At 34.8% G+C, this 15663-nt stretch overlaps 2 protein-coding genes across 2 annotated transcripts; one reads left to right on the top strand and one right to left on the bottom strand.

Moving 5' to 3' along the window:
* The first annotated feature begins 11039 nt into the window (after window positions 1-11039).
* LOC128177857 (uncharacterized) lies at window positions 11040-12526 on the top strand. Its single transcript, XM_052844750.1, has 2 exons — window positions 11040-11208; window positions 11401-12526. Exons 1-2 carry the CDS (start codon window positions 11129-11131, stop codon window positions 12431-12433), a joined length of 1113 nt encoding a protein of 370 aa, XP_052700710.1. The 5' UTR covers window positions 11040-11128; the 3' UTR covers window positions 12434-12526.
* Window positions 12527-14219: 1693 nt separating this feature from the next.
* Window positions 14220-14942, bottom strand: LOC128176949 (complement C1q-like protein 4). Its single transcript, XM_052843461.1, has one exon. It carries the CDS (start codon window positions 14940-14942, stop codon window positions 14349-14351), a length of 594 nt encoding a protein of 197 aa, XP_052699421.1. The 3' UTR covers window positions 14220-14348.
* Between the last annotated feature and the right edge of the window lie 721 nt (window positions 14943-15663).

The following is a 15663-nucleotide window of genomic DNA, read 5'->3' as shown; positions in this document are numbered from 1 at the left end:
ATCTACAATCTCTTGTCTACAATCCCTGAAAGTTTGAACTCAATATCTTTTACCGTTTAGGAGGAGATCCCTGGACAAGCCGACCCTCTGAAAATCGTTAAAACGTCATTTTCTCAAGAACGGAAATGACGTCATCAAAATAAAAAAATGTATATTAAGTTCGGATTAATATCTATTAGATCTGAAAGTTTCACGAAAATCGGTTCAGCCATTTTCGAGAAATCGCCTGCACAAATTTTGTAAGAAAAAAAATAATAATAATAGGGAAAAAGAAACCGAACGAAAACAATAAGGTCTTCCGTTGGAAAACGGAAGACCTTAATAATAGGGAAAAAGAAACCGAAGAATAACAATAAGGTCTTCCGTTGGAAACGGAAGACCTTAATTATGCTTTGGGGAAATACTAAAAAAAATTGCAATAAAATGTTTGAATGTTAAGAAGTATTATATTTATTTTTAGGTGTCCGAAGGAAATATCCATCATATGACACAAAAAAAATTCTCTCAATTTCTTTATAGTTAACTGATTAAAAATTATTTACAAAAACACGAAAAAAATTCTTTTAAAACACCTATAGTATCCCTATCATCATTTTAATATTTGATAAGTATATGTTTTGTGGTCTTCTATTGAAAATTGGAATAAACTGTTGGTGTATTGAGCCACCTTAAATCCGAAATTCATTCGATTACAAAGAATTAATCAGAACGATATTTTCATGTTCTGTTGTAATTAACACATTAGTAAAAAAAAATATTCCTCTTCAGACTGTTTACATATTTGAACGACAAGCAAGATAAATCGTTTGGATATGTTAAAGATATATTCTCAATTCTTCACAAATATTCTTTAGAACAATATCTTGCTTCTTATTTGGAATTAAGAAATGAAGATAATAATTTTTCTATTGATCGACGTATCAAAGAAAAAATTGACCGGAAAACTTTTTCATGAAAAAGTTTTCCGGTCAATTTTTTCTTTGATACCTCGATCAATAGAAAAATTATTATCTTCATTTCTTATCATTTAATAAAACATTTTCAAATAAAAAAAATGTGAAGTGTCATTGATCAAAAATGTAAATAATGTAAATGATGCGGCGCGTATGAATACAAAACAACAACAGCAACAATATTCAAAATGGATTCGCCTTCAGCTGATGCAGAGCTACTGGGCTGAATTTAATGGATTAAACACAAATAGTGAGTTAAAATCTGATCCGGCTGAATTGAAAACGAAAGGAAAATACATGCGATAGCTTGTGATATCATTCACTGTGCAGAAAAACTCGTATTAAAACTAGTTTTCATGTGAGATCGCTGGAAAATGCAACTGGACATAACCACCCGAGGAAAAGCGATCTTGGACGAAAATAGCTGATATGTCGACAAAGAATAGTAATAATAGTTTTATTGATGCAGGTATCAAAGAAATTTTTCAACCAATCAGAAGCGCCGATATCTCATCAAACGAATAAATATTAAATGATACAGGTATCTTCCCGAGCAAAACTGAATGGAAAAAAGTGATAAAGTCGGAAATCTTCCGTTACGAAAGTCACCAATGGACTAATCGAACAATTTATGATTCGGACTTTACAAGATTTATTATACTCCATGGAACGGGCTTACCAAGAATCTGGAAATTTGCGTGGTCGGCACCACAAAGTAATATAATCAAAGTTATAACAAAACTCTGGACTATTACCCCTACAAGAAATATAAGCACCTGTCAACTATGCAACACTCAATACACAGACATTTTTAAGCATGTTGCTTGTAGTTGCGCTTACTTCTCCACAAACAGGGACATTTTCTGGAGTGATATAATTAACTTCGATCTGGGCATTTGTGCTGAACTTTGCGCTCTTGACGAGGAGGAACTGTACACATATCTATTGGGTAAAATCCCAGCCACCCAATTATCGGAACAAAATGAAAAAGAACTCATACTTTTATGTGGAAACTATCTTATTAAGATATTTGCAATATATAAAAGAACAGTCAATAATACAAAGTAGTCCTGTACACACACACACACACACACACACACACACACACACACACACACACACACACACACACACACACACACATATATATATATATATATATATATATATATATATATATATATATATATATATATATATATATATATATATATATATATATATATATATATATTACTAGCGTTGTAATTTTGTTTTCTGTAACCACCTCATTGAATTTATTAAGCACGATATATTTCACCGTTCAATTATAATACTCACATTATCACGCTTGTTAAAATATGTATATATATATTTTTGTATCTCTTTATAAATATTTCATAATTGTTATATAATATGCATGTTTGATTTTGTTCAATAACATACATTTCATGTACTCTCTGAAAAGAGGAATAAAATATTGAATGAATGAAGAAGTATTTTATTATTGGAAGCATAAAAAGATTTCCTCAAAATTTAAGAAAATTAGAGGAAATGCGGGCTAAGCAATATCAATTTTGATACTAGATGCTATCATTAGACATTAATACCCGCACCAAGTGTTTGCCCCTAACTAACATTGTTTCGTACCAGTTTAATTAAAAATAAGGCCACATCAAGCTCCGGTAATACATTTAAAAATTAGAATTTTCATAACTGAAGGATGAGATCCCTTCCCATAATACACCTGAGCAGCACTCTATGTGCAATTTGGGGTTGAACTTTTTGCAGTGAATTTTCAGTTAATCAATAATCTTAACATTTCATGTCATAGAAAGTATTACTAGTATATAATTATTACAAACAAATATAAAATTATGCCCCCTCCCCGTGGCGGTTGCCGGTGTAATGACGTATAATGACCCCCGTAGAATAATGACCGGGGGTCATTTTTCTACGTAGAATAATGACCCCCCTAGCTGAAGAATAATTGGATTTTTCTGAAGAAAAAAGACCCGGGGGTTATTTTTCTTCATGTTAAACATGAAGAAAAATGACCCCCATAAAAAATTGACCCCCCCCCCCCCCGTAAACATGAATAGAAATTGGTTACACCGTATCCAAGATATGACTTTGAAGTTAATATATTTTTCATTCTGTTCAACTGATTTTGAAGTTATAAACACCGATCTTGGAAATAAATCGCTGTATATAGTTTTTTTCTATCCGTAGCAAGCACACGCAAAACACTCTTACAATGCCACAATTTGATTTTTAACATTACGTTTCTTCTCTCTTCGACAAACGGCGGGAAAAGACGCATATTGAAAGAAAAATGAGGATATTGATTGATAATTAACGAACAATCATGAAAGAATAATTGTTGTAATAATATAAGCAATATTCATTGGTGAATGAATTGTCAATCGGAGAATGATGCATGTATATACATGAATGGAAAAAGACTCAGGGGGCAGGTAACGTAGAAATATGAGTACTTCTTATTTACATTTCTTGGGGAAAGTGATTTTTAAAAAAAGCATTCTGAGTTAGTTTTGTTCTCTTCTACGTAATACATAAACATCAATATTCTAAACATTTGTTGTAACTCTGTATTTGTGATCATGGATAGACTTTATTCTTTTAGAGCAAATTTGTGAAGAGTACCTGACTATAGTAAATCTTAATATATAATAAAACACTGATCGATTATAATAAGAAAAGATTGTTTTTAAAAACGATGATAAGATGTTAGGGCCCATGTTAGGGGTTTATATCCCTCTTGATTTTGATTTGATCTCACGATCTTTATTGTATCCAACGTTACCAATGATCATACAAACTATTGATGCATTAATCATCTTGATATTAACTAAACTTATTAAAATATGCCGGGGATAAAGTAAAATATATTTTCTGTACGAGTACTCTCAGTACTTTGACGATTTTCCTTATTGGTCGTTCACCTCTACTGGCGTAATGGCTCTAACTTCAGCTTGGTTATAATGCATAACAGTGGAGTAAACTTTTCATAATTTTGGTTTCATAATTAATTCTGGGTGATGCACTTGTATACCCAGCAGTTTGTATTGCGGAAATCCTCAATGCAAGTATAAATCATGAACAATATGAAGAATATAGAAGATGCGACGGCGAAGCGCGAAGATGCGAAGACGAAAGTGCTAAGTTGCGAAGGCGAAGAAGTGATACTACCGCTTCTTCGTCTTTGCAACGTCGCACTCTCGCCTTCGAATCTTCGCGCTTTCGCCTTTTTAGCTCACCGAAACGAAGTCAATGGGAGCATATGCTATACCCCCGGCGTCGGCGTCCGGAGCTGGTTAAAGCTTTAGTTGCAGCTCCTGTATCTAAGCTATTACTTGTTATCTCTTCACCAAAGTTACATGGAGGATGCATCTGGACCTACTGAATCTGGTTCTTAACTTTCGGATGCTGGAGGAGGTTTAGGTTTTGGGAGCAGGTTAAAGTTGTTGTTGCAGGTGCCTTAAATAAGGAATCATTCTTTGAGTATAATGAGGTGATAATTTTGGTCGGGGCGTGATCAAATCCAATAAAGTACACATAAAGTACATACATATGTTTATAAATATTAAAATATTTATAAACATTCATAGTAAGCGCGATGGCCTAGCGCATGCATACCAATAATAACATGGATTAATCGGAAAACCTTGGCGAGTACGGTGCCTGTGAAAGTAATAAAAAAAGGCGAAGGCGAAAGTGCGAAGATGGGAAGGCCAGAGGGCAAAGTTGGGAAGGAGCGATAGAAGTATCGCTCCTTCACCTTCGCACCTTCGCACTTTAGGCATCATCTTCGCGCTTCGTCGTCGCATCTTCGCATCTTTGCTCTTTTGTCTTCGCACTATCGCCTTTGCAACTTCGCATCTTCGCCTTAAGGTCGAAGTGGCCCTATCGGAACACCATAGATATATGTAAATGTAATTGTTAAGATGACAACCATACCCCGATGCAATACATCAATATCTTGTTATAAAGGAATGATTTTTATTTTCTAGGATATACCCCTTCTTTTACTTTAAGTTTATTTGAATATGAATTATAATTTCTGTTACTTTATGTAAAACTCAGCGGCAAACATTACAAGAGTGTAAAGACTATTTCACAAATAATAAAAAAAATATACTGAAAAACTTTAATCTACAAGGGGGTCATTATTCTACAGGAGTCACTTTTCTTCATGTGGAGTGTGCTCATTTTTATGAAAATGACACTTATTCTTCAGGCAAAGGGGTCATTTTTCTACGTAGAATAATGACCGGGGGGTCATTTTTCTGCGTAGAATAATGACCGGGGGGTCATTTTTCTACGTAGAAAAATGACCCCCGGTCATTATTCTACGGGGGTCATTATTCTTCATTACACCGGCTTTAGATTTGCTTCTGTGTGCCTACATGTACATCATCGTGTGCACAGATTTAGAGAAGGGGTGGGAGTGAGGGGTCCAGACCCCCCCCCCCCCCAATGAAAATTCATTTATATCAATAGTAAAATTACCAAAAATGCACTTTGGACCCCAATGCTCTTACAGACATGTAAACGCTCTAACCCATTGCGCTTCAGTGTTAGGTAACATTATTTTGGGGGTAAATATTATATTTATACTTTATTGTTTATTTCAATAGGAAGTATACATCACAATATGCAGGTGTCCTAGCTTCACCACTATAAAGCTGTTATTTACCTAATAAAATAGTGCAAGTGGTTTTGAAGAATAGGTCATAAAAATACATGCATGTTACAAATAACTGATCTTTGTCTGAAGTTACGTACACAACACAGGTCTGCAGGTCTCATTAGCGGGTACTAGTTTTACCCAGCTCTTCGATTAGATGGGTTTCACGTATACATGTGTTTTCCATATGCAGAAAAGGATTAGTTAACATGCATAAATATTCCTTTTGTGATGATCAGCTAAAGGAATTCATTAGTGTGCTTTAATTGGATTATCATTATGATGTTGACCAATATAAGTAAACATAATACATGTAGTAGCACAATATAATGAGAAGCCAGCATACATAAGTATTACTTTCACTTTCTAAACAAGTGATCTCCCTTTGACAGCATACTGTATCATCGTCTTTTAATATTTAAATAAGCTTATCGTTACCTATCATATCGCATTTTTAAAGTTTCTGTCATTTTAATTGCAAAAGTTATTTTTTTCATTTGTCAGACTAACACTTTTGAGTTGACCCGATATTGACCCTGTATAAACAATTTCTTATTAAATTTGTGTATTACATGTACGTAAGTGTAGAGACTTATCATTTTTATACATGAGTTGTAATAGGAAGGAAGGAAGGAGTATTTCTTTCTAAATGTATTATAATGCATCGAATACAATAAGGTCATGGCCTTATGAGACTGTTCTGTCCCCACGAAACAGGAAAATACAAAATATCTTCTAATGTCATTATGATGCATCAAATGGTGTAAAGTATATGACCCCCAGGTGTTGTCTTTAACCCCCCCCCCCCCCCTTTATAAAATAGAAAGTGATGATACACTGTATATTTTGATAACTTCTGAGATCCTCATCACCAAACCATATACTTTTATTCTTGCTCTTTGTGTCATTGTGCATCAAGTTGTATATAAGTTATGCCCCCTTGGAGACACCCTGACATTCTAGAACTAGAAATAATAAAGTATTTTATCTTATTCATATGTAGTGTTTGATCCATGTGGGTAATTCTTAGCCTAATGATGACACTGCTTTGTTTCGGAGACTTTACAATTGCCCCAAATAGGCGAATACATGCATGCATATAACATTTTGTTTCTAAATCTTAAAAATTGAATTAAGCAATTTCCAAAATGTTAATGTGCATTAGGAGAGAAAAAGCAATCAAGAAATGATTTAAAATTTGCTACTGTACATATGTAAGAATGTAAGAAACTGAATCTTTAGAACCAGGTTTGATTGGGGGGGGGGGGGGTGGAGTATAAACATTTATAATTTGAATCATTTATTGTAATTAATTTTAACTTGTCAATGAATATTAGTTATTGATCCCAAGGTAGAAATATGACTTCTGGTCATATCTCAATAGATCATTTGTCAATTATGCAAGGTGTGATGTAATTACTTTTGAAGAATAACATTTTTACCAGTTTATAAGACTTTTTAAACCCCAAATTATATTTTTATTTTAAAAGATCATTCGATAATTAAAGGGGAGGGGGGCAACAGTTTATATTTGAGTTTGTTTGGGGGTGTCATATATTTGACAATTTTTTAATGTAATTTAAAATAAGACTAAACCATACTACAGTCATGAACATGAATTGAAGACCATAACACAAACTAATACATGTATATATACGTAGGAAGCATTACAAAACATAGATTATTGATCTATATCTGAGTTTTTAAATTGAATCATATATCATGAACATAATTTATTGTTTCTTTGTTCAAGGCATTTCAGATAGTATGTAGGTCATGATCCCAAGCGCTCTTCCTGAAATTATCAAATATCATAAAAACCATTGAGATCCCCACCTTAATCCAAAGATAGTATTCCTCCTTAGATCATGGCGCATCAGATCATTATGGCATGTAAGTCATTACCCTAAGGGGTCATCCTGACCCCCTTAGAATCAGAAATTGTCAGTTATCTTTAAATTATTGATGTTTGATGATCCTATCTCTATTTTATCTTTATTATTATTCTTATTACATGTATTATTATTCTTCGTCTTCTCCTTTTTCTTCTTTCCCGCTCTGAACTTGTTTCTCAGAGATGGCTGAACAGAATTGCACAAAACTCTAGGATACGATAGGCCTGCATATCTAGTTGTGCACCCTGGTTTGATTTTTCTCATTTTGGGTTAGACAACCACTTTTCGGGGGGGGGGGGGGTCAAAAGGGTCTAACATTGAACCTTGTAGGACGACTTTATTGTATATGGTAATTTGAAAACGGACAAAGATAATAATATAGGGTTTTCATACTCATATATTGACCGTTACTGGCAATATATAGGTTTTATTAGATCTGACCCCTTGGGTCATCCCCACCCCCTACAATATATCTCAGAAACTGTTATAATCATGACCCCTAAACCATATATATTCTTGTTTCTGCTGTCAATGGGCATCAAATGTAATGTCGGTCATGGGCCCTGTGGGTGGTCCTGACTCCCCTCAAACAGCAAGTCCCTTAATATCTTCAAAACAGTTGAGATCCCCACCCTTAAACCATATATATTCTTGTTCCTTGTGTCAAGGGGCATCAAACTGTATGAAGGTCATGGGCCCCAGGGGTTGGACTGACCCACCTCGAACAGGAAGTGCACGAATTTCTCAAAAACGGTTGAGATACCCACCCCTTAACCATATATTTTCTTGATCCTTAAAGGGTATCAAACGGTATGTAGGTAATGTGCCTCAGGGTTAAATTTAATTTTTCAAAACCGTAATGCGCATCTGTAGAACAGTCCCCATCATATCCCAAGATATGATGTGTCTATACATCCATTAAATCATAAAAAGAGTTCTATGATCTATGGGTTTTTTTGGGGAGTGATGCACGTCTATTTTCTGCTACTATTTGACTCCCTGGATGAAATTAAAATTTTGAAAACCTTACTGCACATCTATAGAACAGTCCCTATCATATCACAAGATATGATGTGTCTATCCATTAAATCATAAGAGGAGTTCTGGGATCTATGGGGGTTTTTTAGTGATAAACGTCAATTTTCTGCTACTATTTGACTATTTGACTCCCTGGATGGAATTTAAATTTTTGAAACCTTATTGCACATCTATAGGACAACCACAATTATATCACAAGAGATGACGTAGCTACTCCAAAAGTTGTAAGAGGAGTTCTGGGAACCATACTTTTTTGCAAAAAACGTCATTTTTTGTTGCCAACTGATCCCTTTAATAAAAAAAAGATTCTGGAACCTGATCACACTTCAATATGACACCCCCAATCATATTCTATAAGATCATTTGGCTACTGCAAAAAATGACGTTTTTGAAACCAGTTTTTTTTTGTAAAAAACGTCATTTTTCAGCCATTAAATGACCTCCAGGACAAACTTGAAAATTCCGAAACCTTATTGCGCATTTATAGGATACCCTAAAACATATTCCAAGAGATGAATTGTCTACTGTTGAAAATGTAGGAGGAGTTCGAGGAAGTAGGTTTTTTTGTGAAAAAACGTCAATTATTTGACCCCCAGGACTACCAGAGAATTTTTGAAACCTTTTTACAAAACAACACGACACCCCAAATCAAACTCCAAGAGTTCAGTTTGCTGGTTTATAAGATGTAAGAACAGTTTGAGAAAGTAAAACGTGACAGATGGACGGACGGACGGACGGAACAGGGTAACAACAATATACCCGAACTTTCTTTAGAAAGTGCGGGTATAATAAATATATATTCCAATTTAGCAGTTTAAGCTGATAGACATTCTGATATTCTATCATTTCATTGAAGAATAGAATCTTCCAATCTTAAGCCAATGTCTACAGAAATACAAAAAACTACACTTATTTTTATCATCCTTTACGTTGAGGAAAAAGTTAGTGACCTTAACCTGACCTTTATGCGAAAACAGATAGGTCAAATTTGATTAAGCTGATAGAATCATTTGGTAATATGATCCGTTTGACTGTGTTAAAATTTCATGAATTTCTTATCATAAGAAGTATGTTTGATAACGTTTGATAACGTGTAATTCGTGCCCTGAGAATATTCCTGAATTGATTCTCCATGTAGCTTGAAATTATGTTGTTTTTTTTTTTTGGTTTTTTTTTTTAGAACTTTGAATGTCTGTACTTTGAATAAAATCTCATTGAAATTTTGGCAGTTTTCAAATTTTCAGTATTGTTTTCTTGAACCTTTTTTATTCTGTTAATCGGAACCTTGGTGGTATTAGTTGGGCCATTCAGTGATGGAACAACTGGCCATTGAGAACATGGAAGAGTTGTGTCAGTTTGAGCTGCATACCTTACAGCAGAAATTTGGAGAAAAAGACTGGGTATTTACAGTTTAAAATAACAGAGGAACTACAGCACACAAGCATGTGTTGCTGTGGCAAGGTTAAGATTGAAAATCTAAGAATATGATATCTTGCTACATGTTTATATTTAACAATTGATTTAGTTTTAAATTACTTTTATGGGGACTTTAAGCTGGTAAAAAGTTTGGAAATTTATACACAGAAATCTAAACCAGGTTGAGTTATCTTGAATCTAATAGAATTTAATGCAATACTAGGGAAGTTAATAATTTGGGGGTTAACAGGTGTCGTTCTGTACAGTTTTTTTTGGTATGTGACATAGTCTGAGTATCATACAGGTCCTGGCTGTATGAGGTTTGCCGTGGCATAGAACACGAACCAGTGTCTGCCAGACAGTTAGCCAAGTCCATAGGGTGCAGTAAAAATTTCCCCGGCAAAACATGTCTAGACACCAAGGAAAAGGTAACAGATTGTTGGTCATTTGGCATTCAGTCATTTATTAAAATATCTTTAAATTATTGTTATTTTCAGTTTGACCAATCTGGCTTTCAAAGTACTTTGTTTTTAGTTCATCTTTAAAATAATTAATTTATATTTGTGAGGCTAAATCTGTATGTTTTCCAAATAGGATGTGTTTTCCTGAATTTATTGTGTCTGTATTATGAGTATATATTGCGATAAAGATATGAAGATACTCTATACAGCAAAATTTCTGCCCTTGGAATATTTTCACCTCATTCTGCTCATTGTCAGTGCGATAATTCACAATAGGTTATTTTGAAACTGTTGGGGACAAATGTGTTCAGGCAAATGTAAACTAGGGGAAATATCTCGCTCAAGGAAATAAAGAAAGAAATACATTTTTACAGTAATACAATCTCTTGGTACATATTTAGGTAAAATTCTGGTTGCTGGAGCTATCTAAAGAAGTGGCAGAAAGGTTAATTAAGGATAAAGAATTGGTAAGTGCCTTTGTGACTTAATAACTAGACATGGCTTTGGATGCGTTGAATCACGTAGACGATTACATTTTTGGGAAAAACATTTCAGTAAATGTTCAATGTGTGACTTTACAGAACAGTCGCACTGCCCGGTCCATGACTGTGAGTGTTTGCTACCTGAGTAACCCATTACCAGTCGTAGCAAGCAGAGCCTGTGCAGTAACAAAATATGATGCAGAGAAAAATTGCCAATGATGCATATTCTTTGATCCTAAAACTGAACAATGCACCAGCTCACCAGGCAGCCTGGTATGTATGATTTATCTAGATTCAAATGGTGAAGTCATCCAAGATAATTTGTTTCTACACTATTGATATTCAAGTTAGTTGCTGATAATTTTTTTGAAATCATTGTTTTGTTATCTGATGTTGACTATTGACTTCATTTCCATTCATTGTGATAATTTTTCCTCAGATCTTTATTTACTTCTTTTGTCTTAGGTCACCCCCTATACTATGCCTTGGAGTATCAGCCACCAAATTTCAGGATGAGAGTAACAACCAATCAACACTGAGTCTGTCCTCCTTCAAGGGACAGAAGACACCTAGCCATGATTCAGCTAGTCTGTCACAATCCACTCCAAGTCAGCAAACAAAATTACCAACAAAGACCATCGCCAGCTTCTTCAGGAAAGAGAAGGACTGCAAGTATCAGCAAAATAAAGATCACCAAGGAAATTGTTCTCTGCAAGATAAAGTGGGTTCCTTAAGTTGCAAAGACAGTGGTTTGACTGACAATGAAGATGAAGATGATGAGTCTAAAAGATTTATTACTGATACATTAAACTTGGCTTCAGATTCTCCAAAAACAGGAGATAAGATGGACCAAGGAAAGGGATTTTTTGCCATGAAGAATATTGAAAAAAAATCATGTCAGAATAGATCTAAAGAATCATCGATACTAGATGCTCAAAAACAGAGAGAAAGGACATCTAATCCTAAAGAAGAATTAGAACCGGGTACACGTGTTTGGAACTTTTCTAAGGTGGACATGTCTTCCCAGAATTTAGTGGATCCTGATTTTCTAGCAGCACTTCCTATAGAGCTAAGGGAAGAAGTTCTGAGTCAAATGAGCTGTGTTTCTGCATCCAAGGGTAATAAAACCGTTGGTCATGAAGAACAAAAGCAGAAAGACAAAACGAGCATGGAGAAGTACTTCAGTAAAAATGAGGATCAACATACATCTGATACTTCTACTAGCCAACAAAGTTTTGTTACATGTAGTAAGTGCAATAAACACGTTGAAGAAAATGTGATTACAGAACACATGGATTTTCATTTTGCTAAGGAGTTGCAGAAAGAGCTTACGTGGACTTCTGATAAAAACAGTGGTCAAAATGAAAAGAATTCTGGACAAAGGAAGAGATCGTTAGGAGACAGAGGACTGTCACCAAAGCAGGCAACCAAGAAAATTAAGAACAATGCAGGAAAAACACAGACAATATCACATTTCTTCAATAAAAATCAGTCATAATAATACATTGCTGTTTTAACTTTTGAAGGGTACACTTCCTTAAAATTTCACAACTAGCTTTTGGTTTTCCAATTAAAGTAATTCCAGAGTTAAATAGGAAAAATAGTGTTAAGTTAAATTGGTAATAAAGCTTTTGGAATGAATGCATTTAATATTAAAAGTATAAAAAATGACACTATTATTAATTTTCCATCTTCGCTAGCCAATGGACTTTGATCCGCCCCTCTCTTCTACTAACCTAGGGTAGTAGAGAAGAGGAGCGGATCTATGAGCCTTAGCTAGCGAAAATGTTGATTTTCATAAATATTGGAAAAACGAAAAGAAATTTTTTGATTGAACATATGCTGAATTTAATTTATATTCGTGTTTTGTAACATAGCTAGGCGTTTCAGTTTAACACCCATCCAGGAAATGACGTCCTTCTTTTCATATCACTGATGATATAGGTGTTGCACGCCATGGATGATCGAGTGTTCACGTTGTAGACGTTCAGAGACACCACCATGCTCTCAGAGTCGGAATCAAAGTCGTTCTGGTTATTGTCTGTCTCACCAAAAGTGCCCTCTAACACGTCATAATTGACATAAATGTAAAAAAAAAACCACAAATATATCCATGATTCTTTGTGTATATTGTCCATGGAAACACTTGAAGTCCACCATTCGGGGCCGAGAACATCCCACTGAATTGGTTGTACCCATCACATACGGTTGATTTGACATAATCAGAAATGAGAGTATGATGAAAACCAGGATTTGGTTCATTTGCAGACATAGGCATAAAAGCCAACTGGTTCTGACGATAAAATTGTGTTTCGAGGACGTTTTATTTCAGTATCTTGAGCAACCTAAACCCATCACTATTTTTGAGCATGTGCGTGTCCCTGTTCTTGAGATTATCGATCTTCACCGCCATTTTCCTGACGTCAGCGCGTTAAACGCGGTTCTCATTTCTAATTGCCTCTAATTCCCTCTCACTATATGTGAGTCTGCTTAAAACAATAAAACTGGGTTTATAACTGCCCTTAATTTATAAAAAGAAAAAGAGTGCCCACAGATTGAATCGAACCAGGGCACAAAAACATTAAGACAGTGTAAGACAGCGCTTTAACCTGCTAAGCTATCCAATGCTTACTCCTTAAATGTAAAAATACACCAGTAAGATAGAAATCAGTTTCCTAAACTATTGTCGGCATTTTGCAAAATTCGACTATTGGGCCAGGGTGCCCCTAAGAAAATTCTATCATAATTTATTTTTTGAACGAAAGCAATCTAAGATTTTAAAAGTGATTTTTACCGGAAAATCCATCTCCCCTGTAGGTCAATTCTTTTGATATTTGCACTAGATTCTCTTAAAGACAAAGTTTTGTTACATGTAGCAAGTGCAATGAACAGGTAATCAAATCTATGATGACAGAACGTATGGATTTTCATTTTGCGAAGGAGCTTCAGAAAGAGCTGGACATCAGATAAAAACAGTGGTCATAATGAGAAGAGTTCGGGACAAAGGAAAAGATTGTTAGGAGACAGAGGATAGTCACCAAAGAAAGGAACCAAGAAAATTTTTAAAAAATGTAGGAAAAGAAAAAACGCCGACAATATAACGTAATTCACATTTCTTCAATCAACATTTTTCTTGATAATACATTGTTGTATTCTAATTTTTGAAGGCTAATAGTCATTAAAATTAAATAACAAACTTTGATCTTCCGATGAAAGAATTTTTCAGTTTTAAAAAAAAGAGTCTTTGAAGTTGCATGCATTGATGGCATAGGTTGTGGATTAAATGCATTTAGAAAAAGTTAAAATAATGAAATTCCAATTATCTTTTTTAACATAATGCAAAGCAACAAAATAATAATATACTTGATTGAAAATGAGCTGTATTTTATTTGACGCTTATGTTTTGTAACATTTCAGTTTAACCTCCATCCAGCAAATGATGTCCTTGCCCCCTCATCACTGATGACATAAGTGGAACAAGCCATAGCTGATCGGATGTACACGTTGTCGTTGGCGTTTAGAGACACCACTATGCTTCCCGAATCAGAGTCAAAATCGCGCGCGACACCGTCAGTCTCACCCCACGTCGCCCCTAAAACCTCATGGTTGACATAAATGAAAAAACCTGTTTGTCCATGATTCCCCGTGTATATTGTCCACGTAAACACGTATAGTCCAGGACTCGGGGCCGTGAACACCCCACTGAATTGGTTGTATCCACTTCCTACGTTTGTTTTTACTTCATCAAAAATTAGAGCATGATGGAGACTAGGATTTGGTTCACTGGCATACATATAGGCGTAGAAGGCAACTGGTTCTGGTGATAGTCTCGTATTTCTATGACGTTCCATTTCTCCCTTAAGTGTGACTTGATTACTCACGATTCTAGTTTTTATTTTGTTACTGGAGTTGTTCCCTTTGATATCATCTCGAGGAATAGTAAACCCTTCACTATTTTTAAGCATGTGATTGTCCCTGTTCTTGAGAGTATTGATCTCCACTGCCATTTTATTCACATCAGCGCGTAGAACGCGGTTTTCATTTTTAAGTGCCTTTATTTCCCTCTCTTGGCGAATTAGGATTGTATGAATATCCATCAATTCATTTACGACGTCCACGTTTGCATAACAAATAGAGATAGTTCCTAAAACCACGACTATTCCAATCATTGTTTTAAGTTCAATCGTTTAAGGCGTAAATTAGACTGATAAACTATAAGAAATGTCACCATATTTGTACCAGAACTGTGCACAATTGATAAGAAATGAGAAATCATTTCTAAAGATAATTTGATGCGTCCTCTAACACTTTGCAGGATTAGATGGTATCTGAAATAAATATGTTTATGAAGCTAAAAGTTTAAATACAATTTACGCGCAAGGGTTGAACCAAAGTATAACTCGCCGTAAAGCGACAGTATTTCACACTTTAAAATTATATCTGAATATATTTATTCAGTTCAAAAAATGTCATACCAAATGATGACTATTTGTGAAAATAACCTATTCGTTTAAATCGGAAATTCATTCCTTTACAAAGAATTAATCTGATAAAGTCATTTATTGGAATTTTTAATTAAAGCGCTGAGCGCTTTATTGTCGTTAGACTTTTACCTACGGTGCATCAAATAACCGCCCCTATAAGCAGAAATATACATCATTTAACTGGTTAGGGAACCAGTTTCAGGGGCTTCCGCACATAGCCGCACGGGCTACTGTATTGTGAATA

This window comes from Crassostrea angulata, chromosome 3 (assembly GCF_025612915.1).
Source record: "Crassostrea angulata isolate pt1a10 chromosome 3, ASM2561291v2, whole genome shotgun sequence".
Taxonomy (NCBI): Eukaryota; Metazoa; Mollusca; class Bivalvia; order Ostreida; family Ostreidae; genus Magallana; species Magallana angulata.
Note: the sequence above shows the minus strand (reverse complement) of the source record. Positions and strands in the feature narration are given on the sequence as shown.